This window comes from Manacus vitellinus, unplaced genomic scaffold, assembly GCF_001715985.3.
Source record: "Manacus vitellinus isolate BGI_N305 unplaced genomic scaffold, ASM171598v3 scaffold_0_pilon, whole genome shotgun sequence".
Lineage (NCBI taxonomy): Eukaryota > Metazoa > Chordata > Aves > Passeriformes > Pipridae > Manacus > Manacus vitellinus.
The window spans coordinates 47,566,591-47,584,552 of NW_021938789.1; the positions used below are offsets into that span (position 1 = coordinate 47,566,591).

Here is a 17,962-nt window from a genome sequence, read left to right on the forward strand (position 1 = left end):
GTGGGCTTAAAATGTTTTCTTTAGGCTCTGTCCAATCAGCCGAATCCACACAGAAAAAAAATCTTTTGGAGTTTTTTGTAGAAATAGTGATGCATGACTCAAAAGTAACAAATGACAATAAGAAATGATTTAGACAGCTATTCTGCCATTTCAAGAAATGTTTGAAACTCTAATTCCCTCTCATTCCCTACTCTCTTCTATAGCTCACAAAGAGCTACCATTAAGAAACCAGTTTATTTATTTTTAACAACTGCTGCTGCAGGTGGAACATCAGCATCCCTTTCTCTTACTTCTTCAGTGTGTAGTTTTATAAAGATTTCCCAGCTCTTTTCTTATTTCTCCCTCCAGAAATCAAAGAAAGATTTCCGAATGCAGCTAAAACACTGTCAGATATTCCTATTTCTGGATCTTGACATCTAAAAGACAGATATTTCTTCTATAGAAGTTTTTTCTAGAACTAGTTTTTCCCTGTTTGTTTTTAGTAGCAAAAGTTTAGTGGTGCTTCTGCTTTTCTGTTGCCAAGAGAACAACTACAGTTGTTGGTCCTCTCCTAAGGTAGGCAGGCTGGAATCAGACATCTCTTCCTTAATTCTTTTTCCTCCACCATCATATTTGACTACAATTTGACTTCCAGTGAAACTACCTTGAGATCATGGACAATTTGAGACAAGATGGTGATTTCAGCTCTACAATACAGATGATCATGAAGGGAGAATTAAGGTTGTGCAGGGGATGGAAGTTCTTTTTCTAGGACGTATTTAAAAAATTTCAGAATGTATCTTCATCCTGAACTATATGAGTTTCTTTTTATTATATTCCATTACACACACCTTTGAAACAGTGGTAATTTCAAAATGAAAATGCAGAACTTTTTATTCAGAAATTGGTAACTTTTTCCTATTTTTTTTCAGAATTAAGGAAAACTGGTATGTTTTTGAGAAAAAAAGATCGTATTTCAGTTGGTTTTAGAGGATTCTCCAGAATGACAGAAGAAAAAAGATGTATGAAGAAAAAGGTAAGATGAAAAACAGAAGCATTCTCAAGAAGAGAGATTAAATGTTTATTATTTTCCCCCTCATTAGTTTTTAATTTTACTGGTTTTCTGTTACCTCATCAGGCATTCTTCAATGCCAAATTTTTAATTTCAAAAGTAAACAACTGTGATCCTGCAGCTCCTCTACATAAGTGCTGTAGTGAAAGAAAAGGTAAAGTAGGCCACAAAACCAAAGGAGGATTCACGCTTTTGTGCAATTCCAGCTCTCAGCTGCAATCTTTAGCTTTCCTCTGCCTATGGATTGAAATGTTACTGACACACACACACAGAGGAAATTTCTGTATTTCATTTGGATTAAATCTTGACTTTCCATTTTAGCATGTTACTTCTCGAAATTCATCTCCATCAGCACAATACAGTGTAAAGAGTATTTCAGTTATTCAATTTACACTAATAAAATAGTTTCTTATCAAAGCCATCTCATTGAAACAGCAGAGAAACCCAAAAGCAACAGGATGCAAGTGTGATGAGCTGCACATATCAGGAATTTCCTTGGCATTTGATTCATTTTTTAGCAAATTAACAACAACTCTGGAATTTCCACTTGCTCCTGCCTTCTTGAATGTTTTCATATTTCTCCTAGCCATTTCCTTCCATGTTTCAGGGTTAATCTTCAACACAGTACAGCTCTTCTGTGAAAGGTCACAGAAGGAATTTGTTTTATTAATCACATCATTTTAGGAGATGAGAATTGGAAAAAGATAAACTGGATACCTAGGATGATGTGGCAAAGAATGGAATAAACTGAGATGCAAAGAGACAGTAAGGTGGTATGCTATATAAGAGAACAGGATCAGTCTTGCATCCCCAAACAACAAAGAAAATAATCATACTACAAAAGAGTCAGCAGCCCTTTCCATGGTGTAGTACTCCTCCATTTAGAGATGCTAGCAGGGTTACCAGACTTTGCCTGAAACTCCAGCTCAGATAGTAAATTCTAATTCTAAAGTGGAAGTGGGTATTTTGACTTTTCCAGCTCAAGTATCATATTCGGATTTGTTTAAATAGAAATAGCATTTAGTTTATTAATGAAAAAGTGTGCAATAGTACTTACAAAATCCAAGTTGAGAAGAGAAACAGCTTTGGCTGAAACATAGCTTAAAATACATTGGACTGCCAAATGTGAATTTGAAATTGCTCTGATAGGTTAAGAGCAATACAGTTTAGAGCCCCTTAAAGCCATATCCTGCCCCTAAAATAAGAAACATGTCCTGTATTATACTTGCAGTCTCATGACTTCAGACTGTTAGAATGGAAACTGGAAACAGACACCAAAGAAAGCTTTGAACTGTTATTTTGGAGTTAATGCAGATTAAAGCAGCACTGAGTAAAATACAAGCAGTGCTCAAAGGAGCCTTACATTTTGCCTGCATTATCATAATTTCTGGTATAGCTAAATACCTAATGTAGAACGGCAACTTCTTGAGATAACATTATATTTTACATTACTTTTATGTCCTTTAGTGAAATCCATAAATAAAGCATAATTTTTCAATTTTTCTTTTTTTTTCTTACTGTCCTGGTTTTTTTTGTATTTACAATGTCAGCACTGCCAGCACTTTAAATGTAAGTATACATTACCAAGAACTACGTGCAGACAAGTGGGAAGGCAGTTTTATGAAAGACATCAACAACATAAGGAGAATGAGGTGAATTTACAGGGAAGGTTAAACTATGAGTCTGTGTATATTGACTAAATACTGACCTGGAAGGCTGTAATATTTGTCTGTAAGTATGTGGAGGCTGTAAATATCATGAATAAAGGAAATAACTAAGAAAAATTATCTTAAAGGACTGAAGAACAGGAAAAGCATCTTGGGCAATGAGCATGATTAAGGTACGAAATAATAATCACAGGGAAGCAGCAAGAGTTTGACATTGAATAAAGCACTGTAGAGACAGTTACAGGAACAGTTCTGCAATGGCAGGATATAGCCTACATAAGTTGAGGTTTTCCTCACTCTCTTTTCTGTGATTTCACTATAGTAATGTCAAAAGCAGCACAACAGCAAATTCCACAGAACGTTGCCCAAGTGAAATTCTGCAATTTTTTCTTTCTTCTTTTACGAACAGTAAATTTATTTGCCTTTCTTCCTAACCTGTGACACTTTTTCAACAGTGACTCTTTTTCATCTGTGACACTTTTTCTTATTTGAACATCCTACTGGTTTTGGTCGTTTTAGTAAACAAACTCATTGAATTTATTTCAATATGATTATTTATGACACAGAAAAAACCAAACAACCACCAAACAGCCAAAAACAAATAAAGACTAGTTTCATTCAGGAACTGTGAAAATATAAAAACTATACTGCTGGTACTGACAAGAGTAATATGTAATCCAGCAGGAAATACTGCTTAATGTGAGCATTTTAGAAATCAAAGATGAGGAAACACAGGGAAAAGGTACCTTCTTGATGGTTTCCAACATCGATCGTCCTCCTTGCCAGGGTTTAGAGTTCTTCCTGATGCAGGTGAGGCTGGCCATGCTGTGCCACTTCCTGTCCTCCAGCTTCTTATGAAAGGCATTTGCCAGCAGGAGGACAGTGTCATATATATACAGGTTTGAAATCTGTAAGGAGACAAAAAGGGAAGGATTAGCATTTTTATTTGTAGTCTCCTGCCGGCAGCCAGAATTTATCATTTGTTTTGCCTCACCCATAATCCTCTGGTAATTAAACACCTTATTTGATATTAAGAAGAATCCGTAAGAGTCAAAATGCCATACCTTTGGGCTCTGGTAAAATCTGTATCTAGGGCCTGTAATGCTGGAAGTGATTTGCAGCAACCAGCTACACACACGAGAAGTACAGACAGCCCAATCACTGGCACAGTTCCACTTGCCAGATTTAAAGCCCTACTCATGAACGTAAACAGATTTTCTTTTATTTTAAACCAATTGCTTGCAAATTTCAATTTTTCAGTCACCAGATATTTGGACACCATTAAATTATCTTCAAGGTTGTTTTGTTCTTTTGAAAAACAGAAACTCAGAAAATTCAAAATCATTTAATTGTGTTTTTTGCTCCTGATTTTTGTAGTCAATTCTGATTGAGGCAATTTCTGGCATGAAACATAATTCAGTGTGCAGAGTGCAATTGCATGTAGATTCTGCAATTTGTAGTTTTTCCTGTTGAAGTATTTGGCATTGGCTGCTAATTCCTCACAGGATAAAATTCTTACAGAGTAAATGCATATGTGTTTCACTGCAAGCATAGTACATGCACACAGTATGAGGAAGTTCCAGTTTGGGATCAAAGACAGAACAGCTGAACTCAAGATATCACTTGTGTGCCAGTTCCACTTCCCCATGTACTATTTTTATATACGTACTTTTAAATGCCCACAGTACAAAGTCAGAAGCAAAAGATACAATTAAACGTAAAAGAACAAAAGCTCAGAATTCTTGAACGCTTCTGAAACAAGTAATTTACAATATAGCTTTATATCAGTCTTTTCTGTCCTTAAATGGCAGGAACATTTAAGTAACTGACAGTATCATAAAAAAAAACCCCTCAGTTGTCCTGAACAGAGGTTCTCTTCAAGAAAAATTATGTTCAGAAATGAAAAGGACCCTCGGGAATATTATTTTTAGATAACCTATTGGTCATTCGAAGTTATTGAGGGAAACTCGGTTTCCTCATCTGTCTGATAACGGGGTCTGTAGGGTATCCCTAGTGCCTGACAACAAATTAACCAGTGGTAATTTGCTAACTGAGGCAAGGCTGCTGAGTTTTTTTCTCCATCAGTCACAGACAAGCCAAAAAACGCTTTCTCAGATTTGTGGAATATGTTGACTGCTCTCTGTAAAGGTTTTTTTACACAGATACAGATGGTGTGTTCAAAATCTTTTAGCAGAAGGAAGCTTACAATAGAAAGTACATCAACTTTGTGGAGAATGCCCCTATTCTGCTGTTTAAATATATCCAAAGACTGGGAAAGTCCCACCGCTGTTGGGAGGGGCTATATGGCAAACAAGCACAATAATGCTGAACATGAGAGACAATGATTGGTAAAGCCACACATCACTTTAAAAAACAGGAGGAAAAAAAAACCTAAGGGAAAAAACACCACTTCTCTTCCTGCCTAATTACTCTTTTCCATATAACCTACTTTTATGTTTTTATTTTCTTTTCTAAATTCTATCTTTATGCTGGCTTTGCTTGTGTCATCCACAACCTGCTCTATACTGTTCCTAGGAGGGTTATGTGACAGATTCCTTCCCTGCTGAGCATCCAGGAAAGAAGGAGTTTTTCTCCTTACCTGGCCAGAATTATTTCAGACTTTTTGCCTTCCATATTTTGTCAAAGGATACCTAATTGTCTGCTGCTTTCCTTTCTCATAAACACTCAGAATCCTCATTAGCTTTACAATTCTACATTGTTAGTACCAGAGATACACAGAACCTCTGACCCTTATTGCCCTTTTTCTTTAAATGATAATGATCCTTCACTCCATCTTTCTGGAAGACACTTCTTTATTCTTACTCGGGCTTCTCCAGTGACTCCAGTGACTATGAACATTTCCATTTCAGTATTCACCCAGGAACAAATTTACTTCACACCTGCAGATGCATAGGCCAGGCATCACCATGCATGACAGGATTAAAAACATGGATTGAGGATCTGGGTTCAGATTAATCAAGAACTTTTAAAACAACTTGGATGATTTGCCTGTGTATTGTAAACCTACAGAGAATTCAAAACATTTCAGCTAAAACTATATTTCTCCAATGAAGTCAGTACTAGAGGGACATTTGCTGGAATGGGGAGGAAAGGAATTATCACTGTGCGGTGAGGCAAGGTTTTTTTTACATAAGCCTTTGCCAAAGGGATAAAAACATCCCTTTCAGAGGATTGCCAAAAGGAGAGAGAGGCAATAAGGTCACTAACGAGACTAAATTGGTACATGAAGGGCTTCAGATGCCAAGTCATCATTTCCCAACAAATTGACATTGCTTTCAAGGTAGCTTCTGTAACCTACTGTCATGGGAATAGAAGACAATTGTCACAGTTTATGAGGAAGGATGCACTCACTAATCTAAGAGTAATATAGTTGGGCCTTTGTCAAGTATTAACAGGGCTCAGGAGGACAGAGTTCAGCAATTATTAAGCATTGTTATTCCTTCACTAATAGTTTAACTTAACATTTACAGCAATCAATCACTGATAATGCAATGATAAAGACACTACAATTAATTCCTGTTTCTCAAAATCACCCTTCCCTGTCACTACCAGAACTATGCTTCATTAGTAACTGTCCTGATGAACAGAGCAGGGTTGTAACTTAAAGTCACTTTACACCTTTATTAATTTCCCACATAAATTTACTGGGGCATTTAACGCATTGCCTCATATCCCTTACTGATCCTTTATTTATTCCAAGTCTCTTAGATGAGAGGGGGGGACACTTGCATTACCAAGTAGTATTTAACTGCATAACCTTCTGTTGATGTAATTCAAAATTCAGAAGTGATTTTTTTTGTTCCAGAGCATAGAAGAAAGCTATTAAGCAATCAGATTAGGGATGAGTGATTAATCTGGATTAACAGTGGTCATTTTATGCATACTTATGATATGGCACATGTTTTTAGACAAAAAGGTTACGGTACTAAATACTTCTGTGAATCCAGTTTTTAACTTCCCACCTCCAAAATGATATAAAATTTATATAAGTAGTTTCAACTAGAAAAATTCCAGAGACACAATGAGGCATCTTCACCAAAATATTTTTTCAGTGTTTTAATAAAGATGCTGAAAAAAATTAATTATTCACACAGACTTTAGGGGGAGTAATTCAGAAAAAAAATAAATCAAAAAATCCACCCTTATAATTTCCAGAGAATGTTTCTGATTAGTCACACTTCAATGTCATAAAAAAAAAAAGCATTAGTAATTTCAATTTTAAACTGTTCCAACTCCCCATTGGATTAGAAACTAATTTATAATATTGTTGAGTAGAACAAAGAAGCAGCAAACAAACCCCACAGCTACTCAAAGGTCTGTGCATCATATGAAGACACAGGGGAAACTGTGTCAGAGTTTTCCTTCCTTTCAGTTTCTAATGTTGTCTCACTCAGCTAGTAATGAAGCACAGCCATCTCAGGGAAAGGATGAAAAAAGCAAGTTAACTGTTTTTCGTGAACAGTTAAGCCAGTAAAGCTTCCATCATTCCTTTGACACAAAACATTACAAAAGCTTTCAATAGAAATATTATAGCTCTCCAAGTTATATGTTGATGATGAAGCACAGGTTAAGGCATGGGATCCTATCTAACACATTAAATGGAATTTGCCAATTTGTAGAGAAAAAATTTTGATTTCTTGAACTTATCTTTCCTTGAGTCAGTCAACTGTTAAAGTGAAAATGAAAATGAAGAGAAAGATAAATTAACATATGAAGCTTCCCATCAGTACATGATTTTTGTTTTCTGCCTTGATGTAGTTAGTAACTGTTCATGAAAACTGCTCTTTGCAATCTCTAGTGCCTTCATGTAATCACACCCTCAGCTTTAACACATTGTCTGTAGACTACCCAAGTTCCCCTTAGGACCATGCTGCCATAACAGCATGGCACAGCCTTAAAGGATTTTTGCACTTCCTAAAAAGTCTCTAGAGATATCCAGTGCATCTATGGACCTTACACAGCCCTGTTTAAGAACTCTACTAGGAGGACCGTGCAGTGTGCTACAGCCAAAGTTTTTCATGTCATCAGTTATTGTTTACTGGCCATGTTGTCCACAATTTGTAACAGACAAAGGCTCTTACAGCTAATCTGGAACAGGGCAAGACTATCCACACTTCTCCTTTTACACTTACATATTTTCATTCTAAGCAAAGACTCTTCAAAACCTCCCTATTTTTCTCCCATTGTTTTCTCTCACTCTTCCTCCACTGCTAAAAACAATCTTTCCACAGCTACAAAAATGAACACAGGAAAAAAACCAAACCAAAAGTAAAATCAACATGTGAAGCCAATTTCACACTCCTGATTTGTCATAGCTTTGTCATGATGAAGCCTAATGAGAGACGGAGGAATTTTTCTTGGAAAAACTGTGTGAAATCAGGAGGACAGTGACCATGATCCTGTTGCTGAATTCATGTGGTAATTAATTGGTACAATTGTGGTACAATTAATTGTAATTTGTGATTAACAACTCTGAAAATAAGGCCTCTTAGGAACTTAGATTTAGATGTATACACTAAGACACTTGAAATAGATGATGTGGGTGATCCCCAGGAAGACTTTCCTATTGACAACATATTTGGGGCTTAGAGAAGCACAGCCACTCAGGAGACATTGACTACAGGGAGGAAATTCTTCTTGGTGAGATGACAAAAATTAAAATTTAGCAGGGCAACAAAATGAATACCCCACTACCTGGAGATCAGGTGGCTTTTTTGGATGTTTATCTCTATTACTGTGGAGCAGGCGAGTTGTTCTCCATTGGCCACATTCACCCACCCTAACCCAAGTATTTCCTTGTCATGCCATAAGCCATTAAGCTACATGTCAGAGAGGACATGAAAAATAACATTAAGTTACACTAAGCCCCTGGGGAAAAACTTAGAACTTATCTAGAAAGACAGTTCCCAGGTGGGGATAGACTAGTATATGAACTACCTCCATGCTTTGGGAGAAAGGGTCCTTCGGATCACACAGTGATGAAGATATCCTGTGGTTGCCACGGAAACAACGCTGACTTATGTTTTGGGGAACTGGAAATGTCTGTCGAATAATTGTTAATCTTCCGATTGACCTTCTCACCAGCTCCTGCACATCCACGTCATTTATTTCCTGAAAGATAAGGCAAGGGAGAGAATATGGATGAGAGTTAAAATTCAATGACCACCAGATCAGAAACAAAAAAATAAACTGAGTGGAGCAAGAGGCCTGTGATTGATACACAGCTACTGTCAAGCTCTGCCACAGCCTTGAAAACAATGAGTGCATGCTCATTAAAACAAGTGACATACCACCCCTAACTGCACAACTTTAAAGTGTACTGTGCCCAAACCTCACTAAATACTTGCAGATGTAATTGAGCCTAGTTGTTTCATTTGGGATTTTCTCTGCCTCTCCTTTTACCCTTTTCTGATCTTTAATTTAAGAAGTGTTTCACAGCATCCTTGACAGATAATGTATAAATCAGTAGGAAGTCATACCATGGTGTATTTCTAAGTGTAGCATTACTTAGGAGCTGTGAAGGTAGAGAGAATTTTTCAGGTCTTAAGTGTTCATTTCCTAGAAACAGAATATCAAGAACCTACAAACAATGTGTAAATTAGCAAACATGCAAGTTAGCCCATTTACCAAAAGGGCAAAGAAAATGCACAAGATCATTCTAGGTGCTTGTTTATAGCAAGACCTAATTTGAAAACAAATTTTTATTCCATAGGGAACCTATTAAGGCTTACAACAGAATACTCAGCTCCACAGACACATACTTTAAAGAAAAAATAACTAAGTAAATACATCAATATGTGAAATATTAAGCTTAAAATATTAACTCTAAGACAGGTTAGGGAAATCAGAAAAACAGTTCTTTACATAGCATAAATTCCTGCAGCTTGGGAACACATTTTTTTACGCCATTGAATGATGAGCCCCTCAGGGAATGTGGAATAAGAAGAGCACAGGCTCACAGGCAGCAACAACTTACTCCAAATTTCACATAAGAACTTTATGTGAAATTTAACTTTAGTTAAACTTTTTTTTTCCTAAAGACTCAAATAGAGTCAGCTGGTTGCTTTCAAATTAATTCTGCGTCTGTATTTTTCTGTAAAATAGTAGGAATAATCTAAAATTTGTTCAGTATTTTTAACCAAAATCTATTTTTCATCATGCTGAACTGTTTATTCATAATCTATCTTAATGACAGAGGCTGATGCCCCAAACTTTCTAGACATTTAAAATTGTGGATATGCCCCCAGGAAGAGAGGTGCTCAAGGAGCTCCTATTAGCAGCCTGAATTTAACATTCCCTTTCATAAAGCCACAGTTATTTTTGATTCTCATTTGTGTATTTATAGCTTTTCATTTTTCAAAGGATACAGCACATCTGTTTTGTTATACCTGCTTTGTGTAATGAAATGCCATCATCTTTTTCTGTCTTTAGCTTTCTGATCTGTAATCATATTAAAGAATTTAGGAGACACCAGGAGATAGACTTGATCTCAAATTATGGAATCTTTCTATTGAAAAGGAAGCCAAGCTTTTTGAAAAGGCAGCACTCTGTGACAAGAGAGACAACAAGAGCTGTCTACATTAAGACAACTATCCCAGTTATTTTGGATTTTTTTTGCAGTTTCAGTATAATATCCTTCTGTTATTTTGAAGCAACTTCTTTGGACATATTGGTGTTTGTTTGTTTCCTTTAAATTTTGGAAGAAAAACATTTGAGATGCAAATTTTAACTTCTACTCTCTTGACTATCATAAAAGTATTTTATTCGCCTTCACAGATTATCACAGTTTCTGAATTCATCTGTTACTAGTGTTCTTTATGAAATATAGATTTTTCTGTAAAGAGAAATAACACATAGCATCAGCTGTGTCCAGTGTAATATCTTGCATTGCTGGTCAATTAATTCTTAATGTACCACAGATAATGGTTTATGTCAGCTTAAGATGCCATCTTTTCATTTAGCCTGTATCATTTCACTAGCTTCAAAGTAAAAAAAAAAAATAAAAATGCTGTTTTAGCAAAATACATATCATGTTTTTTTAAAATACTTTCAATACAATCATAAAGGAGAGCTCAAGTAACTTCTTACCTTGATTTTAAATTATATCCTTTCTCAGAGGATTTAAAAAGAAGTTTTTCTAGTTTCATTATATACCATGCCTAAACTGTAAACCCAAGATTATTAGACTCATTCTAATAATGTAAAAACAGATACCTGCATGGCCACATTATATTTCCAAATATTACTTCAAAAGAGATTTTGACTTTCAATTCCTCAAACATTTATCTTTTCTGCCTTAAAAGTATATTTATGTTTTCTGTAGTAAGCATGTTTTGGTGCATTTTAAACAGTGTTCTCATTTTAACCTTTAGGCTACTACCTCATATTTTTATACATCACCTGGGAAATAACAACAGAATTCAAACATCAGAGATATTTTTGTAGGGTTGCCAAGGAGGTATATACATCTACAGATTAATGACAGCTATTATTTTAAATGCTGTGAATTCCACTGATTATATCATATATTCAGATTTTAGGTTAACAAAAAAGCAATGCCATGCAAACCCTAATTCACCATTAGTCATTTGCTATGTATTTCTTTGTAATTTTTTTAATACTTGGCATTGACTGAGTGACAAGCCTTTTATATAATGACTCTCCAATATCATCTCTCATTCTTGTATTTTGGATCTGACTTAAGAAAACTATATAAAGCAACTATTGTATGAGAGGAAACAATTTTCATTTGCACTTCAAAGGAGGATACAGTGTAATGATATAAGGATGGCAGATGATTTGTTACACAAGCATCAAATGTCAAAAAAAATTAGAAAGTTGGCCAAGTTGAACTGAGTTGGCACCTGTATAAATTTAGGCTAGGTTATGTGGGGTTGCTTTTTTTCTTTACATCAGAAGTTCAAAATATAGTTCCAAGGCTTTCTTTTATTGGTCTGAACTTGGAACAAAATGGACACTGTCCTATCACAAATGCAACAAGGATAAAATTAGATGTACGTTTCATCAGAGTAGGAAAATAAATAAGAAAATAAATGCTGTTTTAAATTAATAACTCTTTGGAGATGAATTAGGGAAAGGGAACTGAAGAGGATCATCTTGATATATAAGGCAGGGACTCCAGTGGGAAACATGACAGGACACGTAATACATATTGCCATTCAGATTTGTCCCATTATTTTAAGATAAGCAACCCAGGCAGAGACTTACTGTTCACCATAGGGCAATTGTACCTGTAGTGAGAGACATGAAGGGAAATAATTTATTTACATGCTCCTGTAATAAGCACCAAAGTAAGGCAGCAATACCATTTATTATGGAAACAATTTTGGGCCAAGAGGATGATTCCAGTATTTATAATATAGTGGACTTGCCCTATTTTTCAGTGCATGCCAGGGCTTCATCACATAAATTCATGACACTCATCACATAAATTCATGACACTCAGAGAGTAGAGTGTTTCTTCCTCCTCCAAAAGCCAGCAGCAGTGAGCAGAGGGCAGAGCAGGAAAGGGTGGCCACTGCACACCCCCTTGGGGCCTCAGGGCTGCCACTGCCCATGCCATAGCACATTTGTGCTGTGCCCTTCCTGAACTTCTCAGCACCTTCCAAAGAGGAGTAGTTGAGGGAAAGGCATAACTAGATGAAGCTCCAAGACAAGTAAAGGAAGATCTTGAACTGCATGATCACTTGCTTCATTATCTTTCCCTTAGGTTTCTTGGCTCTGGGAAGGAGGGTGAATAAAACCTGATAGGACAATGAAATCAATTTTTAGGTTTCGCAGAGAAAAAAAAATAATCCAAGAGTTTGGAGAAAGCAGGTTCAATCTGTCTGTCCATTAGCTCTCACTATGCCAAGAGCTGGCATCTTGGTTGCCCACCTGTTCCAAAGAGGGTGTCACTGGACCCACTGACCCATTGCAAAAGGGTTCAAATGAAGCTCTAGTGTTACTATTAATCATTATCCATATGAAAAGGTAGAACTGTGTGAGCTCCTGGAACTGAGCCATGATTTTAGGACCTGAACTAACTGCTCAGGTTTAAAACATAGTTATGCTCTATGCTCTTCTCCATGCTGGAGGGCAATAGGGTGAAACGCAATGGAACAATGTTGAATACATGGGCCAAGGACCAATCCTCTCCTAGGAAAAATGTGCTCATCAGAAAGTAGCCTTTGAATACAACCTTGTAGGTCCCCCAGTCCTCTCATGTGCTTTGACTGGCAAACCAGTTAGATCTTTTTCTATAAACTGGTCTTTTTAAAAGAGTTTGGAGATTTTTTTCATTCTTTCCTCAAAGAAGAGTTTTTCCAGACTCTGATGCCTGGTAATTAGAAACCTTTTATCAACTTTTGACCTCAGTTTGCCCATGGATAAATTGAAGTAATTTGTTCTTGTGTCAACCTTGTCCTCTAGACTTTGAGAATGATGCATTTATTCACACTTTGTATGTGTTTATAAACAGAGAGCACATCCTCTTTCAGTCTTTGTTTTCACAGCCTTATCAAGCCAACCTTTCCAGTCTCTTCTCGCACAAATCAGCTTTTCTGTGCCCTCATTCCATTCTCTTTTTAATAGAGCTGGTTATAGTTCTGCACATCATTGTAGATGAAAACCAACCAATCCCTTGTAAAGAAGCTTTAATAGTTTCACCTCCTGTATGGTAACTGTAGGCATTGGAAAGTGTTTGGGGCTGACCTTGAGATAACAATGGTAACAGAGAACTGGTGGCAATCTTGGGTGTGGTAAGGTAATAATCTTGAGACTATTAAAATTGAGATAAATGACCTTGAAAGTTTTAACACAAGAAAATGTTTGAAAGAGACATGACAGAAAATGAAAAAGAGGACATTTCTTTCATTTAAAAAGGGCAAAGGAAAGAGGTGATAATCATACAAATGCCCCTCCTTCAGTTCCACTAAATAAAATCACACTTGTGATTTAAGAAGAAATATAATTTTTCTATCCTGGGATTTTTGAAGCTATATTTACTATTGTGCAGAGGAAATGAAGTAAGCAAAGACAGACAGACAGAGGGAGGGAGAGCGTGAGAAATCCATTCTCACATTTTGTTAAGGCATATTTGATCATGACTACATTCAAATCTATGATTCCTGCAAATTTTAAATAAAGGATTGCAACATCTGCTTTAAGGCCTTGAAGAAATAGGAACATTTATTTGGAGACTGTCTTCTCAGCTGACTACAATGACCAGAAGAGATTTGCATTATTTGCTGAGGGCTAATATGATGTGTTATGTTTTATGGGAACAAACCCCCTCCTCCCACATATACATTTCCATTATGATACACAGTCTTCAAGAAAATTTGCTGTATCACATAAAGTAGCAACTAATGGGACAATAAAATTTAAGGAACTCTTTGCAGGCATTATAGCATTAAGAGTGAGCAATTAAAATAACAGATGTTACCTCACAAAGCCTAAGCAGATTCCTGATCACAAAACTGAAGGTGGTATTTTCTTTTGTATTACTATAGTTGGTAAGTACGTTGTATTCCCTTGGCACAGTGATGGAAAAGGAAAAACAATTCCAGCTTATTTTGGTATCTCAATGCAAGGAATTATTTCATTCATATGTAGAATTTTGCAAAACAATGCATTTTCACTGTAATAAATCATTTTAGAATTTCAAATTAGGAGGCCAGAGATGCAGTGCTACAGTTACTTAGTTGACAGTCTGATTTAGCCAATACAGGCACTCGAACACATGTCTAAGTTGCCACAAAAGATTCATATAAGCAACAAAATAGACAGAGCTCCAAGATCATTTCACAGTCATATGGAAGTATTGTGGTCATCAACAGGAAATGGACAACCACCTCAAATGGACTTGGATATAAAGATGGTTGTTTCACATTCCACAGAGTAAAGGCCCCACAAATCATGTATTTCCAAATCTTGCACTGCCAAATGGAGGCATTGCAATGTTGTTACTGAACTGGCAAAATGTTGCAATAAGCAAGTAATGTTACACAACAGTCATCATTCAGGAAATATGTACATTTCTGTTGCAATTTGAACATAGTGGTAAGGAAAAACTGGGCAAAACAGAAGTCCTTCTATATTATTACCTACCTATCTTATTTATTGCTAATCTGATTTCTGTGTCTGCAAAATATTGAGATTATTAGCATTTTTAAATAAAGTTTGAAAGTTACTTAAGTGGGAATACGTATTTAGGTCCAGAAGCAGATTAAGCTGAGCTAGCTCTAAACATATTCATTTTCTCTAAAACCAAAAACATGAACAACTGAATGAGATACAGAGATTTCAATGGCTATGGTTTACAGCACAGTTTCTCAGAATTAACTTAATCATGGCTTTTGCCTATTTCACATACAAGACTATAAAACTAAGAAGAGATGATGTACATTTCTCTGCATATATTATTCATCTCTCTTAGCTGTTGGGACTGCAGCCCGGAGAAAGAGTTTGGAGTGGAGAAGGCAGTTGAGTGGTAACCACTTTGATTGCTCTGCCATTTAATCTGCTGCAATGTGCAAATAACAATGCTTAGAAAGCAGATTTTTTCCCACAGAGACATTAGTTTCTGAATAAAAAGTGAAAAGAAAGTATGTATGCTAGGAACGGATCCTCGGTTTTATTTTCCTTTTTGAGGGTGAATGAGCTGAAACAGCTAAAAGCAAGCACCTTCTTCTGAACTTCTGTAAAGTAAATAACATTTAAAATGAAAAACCAATAGTAGTTGTTTTTTAATGTGAACAGCAAGCCAAAATCTGAGCTTTGCCTACGATTGCTGTCCAATCTACTGATACAGAGGATGGCTTTATATTCAGTTAATGATCTCTAAAATACTATGTGTTAAGTCTAAAGAGTATAAATGAACACTCTATTTCAAAATTCCACTCACTACAAGTGAATTCTAGTTTAATCTGACGTGGAAAAGAAAACATGTATGTTGTTCACATGACTACCTGTAGATCAAAGCTGGGTTCTCAACCAGCAAAGCCCCACTCAGTGTTGGAAAACACACACAATACTGGTGAGGAGCAACGCAGGGCCCAAATTAATAATTTATGCTGGACCTGGTTTGTCTTCACAGCATTTTCAGAGACATATTTTTCTCCAGGGAAAAACTGGTCAAAAATCCACTGGTTTAGCACAGTATATTGATGAAAATTTAGTAACTAAGTATGAAAACAGAAGTGTACGGTAAATCCAGGCAGTAGACCTGGAATTTACATGCAATATCTCCAACCAATCTTTTATCCTGAGAATATTCAGGAGTTGCATGATCTACCTGTTAGGGGAGAGTTATTTATTCAGGAAATCCAGCTATTCTGGACCTAAATTGTATTTCAATAAACAAAAGAAAAACCTGAATACGGTCAAATCTAAGAACTGTATTGTTCAATGTTTTATATGCAAAATCTAAGAACTGTATTGTTCAATGTTTTATATGCAAAACTACTTCACATATTGAGTTGTCATATTTTAGCTGACAAGTTTTCATGGAAGAACTTATCTCATAGTTTAAAAACAGGTTTTCAATTTAAATTTCTTTTTTCCCTTTATAAACATTCACATATGACCTAATCCAGAAGTCTACCAAAAAGCCTCTCACTAACATCAAGTGGTTTGGATATCAACCATGATGGAATTCTTGGGCAATTCTTAAAGGACAGTGAAATATGGGATTTTATTATTATTATTATTTTGATTATTAAGAAAAAATCATTAAAATATAAACAAAATTAAAAGACTCCTCTAAAAAGACTACATATGAAAAAAAAGACCTTTAAAAGATCCTATAAAAACAGTCAGCTCAAATATCAAATCTCAAGATACTCAGAAGCAAAGGGGATTTTCATTTTATTTTCCATTTTTTCATTCAAGGACTTCCATTTAAAACAGGGAAGACAAAAGAGGAAAGTCCAAGAACTTGTCATTCTACTTTTATTAAGCAACATCTACTCCCTTAGCATACTTGAACTTTGTCATAGCTACTACTTCCTGTTGGCAAAGTGAGAATCAGCATGAATATTGTCAGTAAGCCTGAAAACAGGATTCATGGTTCACAACAATGTTTGCTTGACAGTTACCTCATTTATAATGATCCAGTGACAGTCAAAAGCAACCAAATTAGTCTCCACGACCTGAAATAGAGAACAAACCAGCTATCAGTCAGCTTGTTGTGAAAGCCAGAAAAAAATTAAAAGGATGTTCTCTGCAAAAGACAAAAAACAAAGCACATGCTCTCTAGGACTTTTGCTATTGAACTGAGGACAGAGAACCTTTAGCACAATTCTGCAGAAGCATTTGTGTTATTGTTTGACTTGCCAATTAAACTTGGAAAATACAGTTCATTGCCAGCATCACAGAAAAGAATATGTTTCAGCTGACTGAAAAGCAAAACAAAAACATTTTTGCCTTAGTACTGTGTGTTGAGAGGAAGCAACAGAGAGGAAGGCAGAAAATGAATATCAAGTAACCCTTGTTGGATTTCTGTATTTAAGGCCCTTCCAGTGTGTACCTACCCTGGAAGCCCATGAATCAAAAAAAACCAAAACAAACCCAAACCAACAAAATCCACACCACAAATGCTGGGGTTCATATAAGTGCAAAGAGTAGGAAGGAAATGGTTCTCCTGAGAAAAAGGGCTGTCACAGGGATTACAAACTTTTGGCTCCAGGATGTCCTGCTGGGAACGTCTGCCCTGCTGTAACTACTCTGCTCAAGATGAGGTCTCACAAGGTCCTGTGACTCCAAGGCAGCCTGCCTGAGTGACACCCTTGAGTCAAGTCTACCAGTGGTACTAAGGAAATTACAATGATAAGCCCAGGGTTCACACACAGAAGGTGTCTCACCCTCTTCTCATGCACCTTTTCCTTGCCTTTGCTGAAAATTATTCCAGGATCTGCCTTTATGCTGAATGGAACATGTGCTTCCTAACTCATCTTTCTCTCAGTCTGTTTCCTCCTTGAATCCACCAAAATGTTGTGGCAAGTCATGTGTGAATCGACTTTGCAGTGGAAGTGAAGAGGGTAAAAATACATTTCTTCTCCTTTCAATAGCTAGGAAAGAAATCACTGACAGAAGGGAGGCCATAAACAAACAATGGAAAAGGCTGGACACCTTTAAATTCTTTTTCTAAATGAAAACGAATTAGCATTAATATGGAAATAGTTTTAAAACCAAATTAATCCCATTTTATTTGTATAGTCAC

The 17,962-nt window shown here is 36.2% G+C and overlaps 1 protein-coding gene across 1 annotated transcript in view; it reads right to left on the reverse strand.

Moving 5' to 3' along the window:
• The window catches only part of GRID2 (glutamate ionotropic receptor delta type subunit 2), a 691,727-nt gene that overhangs the window by 204,605 nt on the left and 469,160 nt on the right, over positions 1-17,962 (reverse strand). The window contains exons 5-7 of the mRNA XM_018072910.2: positions 16,839-16,892; positions 8,677-8,850; positions 3,465-3,626 (exon numbers count right to left, since the gene is read on the reverse strand). Of these exons, the coding sequence (XP_017928399.1) occupies positions 3,465-3,626; positions 8,677-8,850; positions 16,839-16,892 (390 nt within the window). The remainder of the gene's footprint in view (positions 1-3,464; positions 3,627-8,676; positions 8,851-16,838; positions 16,893-17,962) is intronic.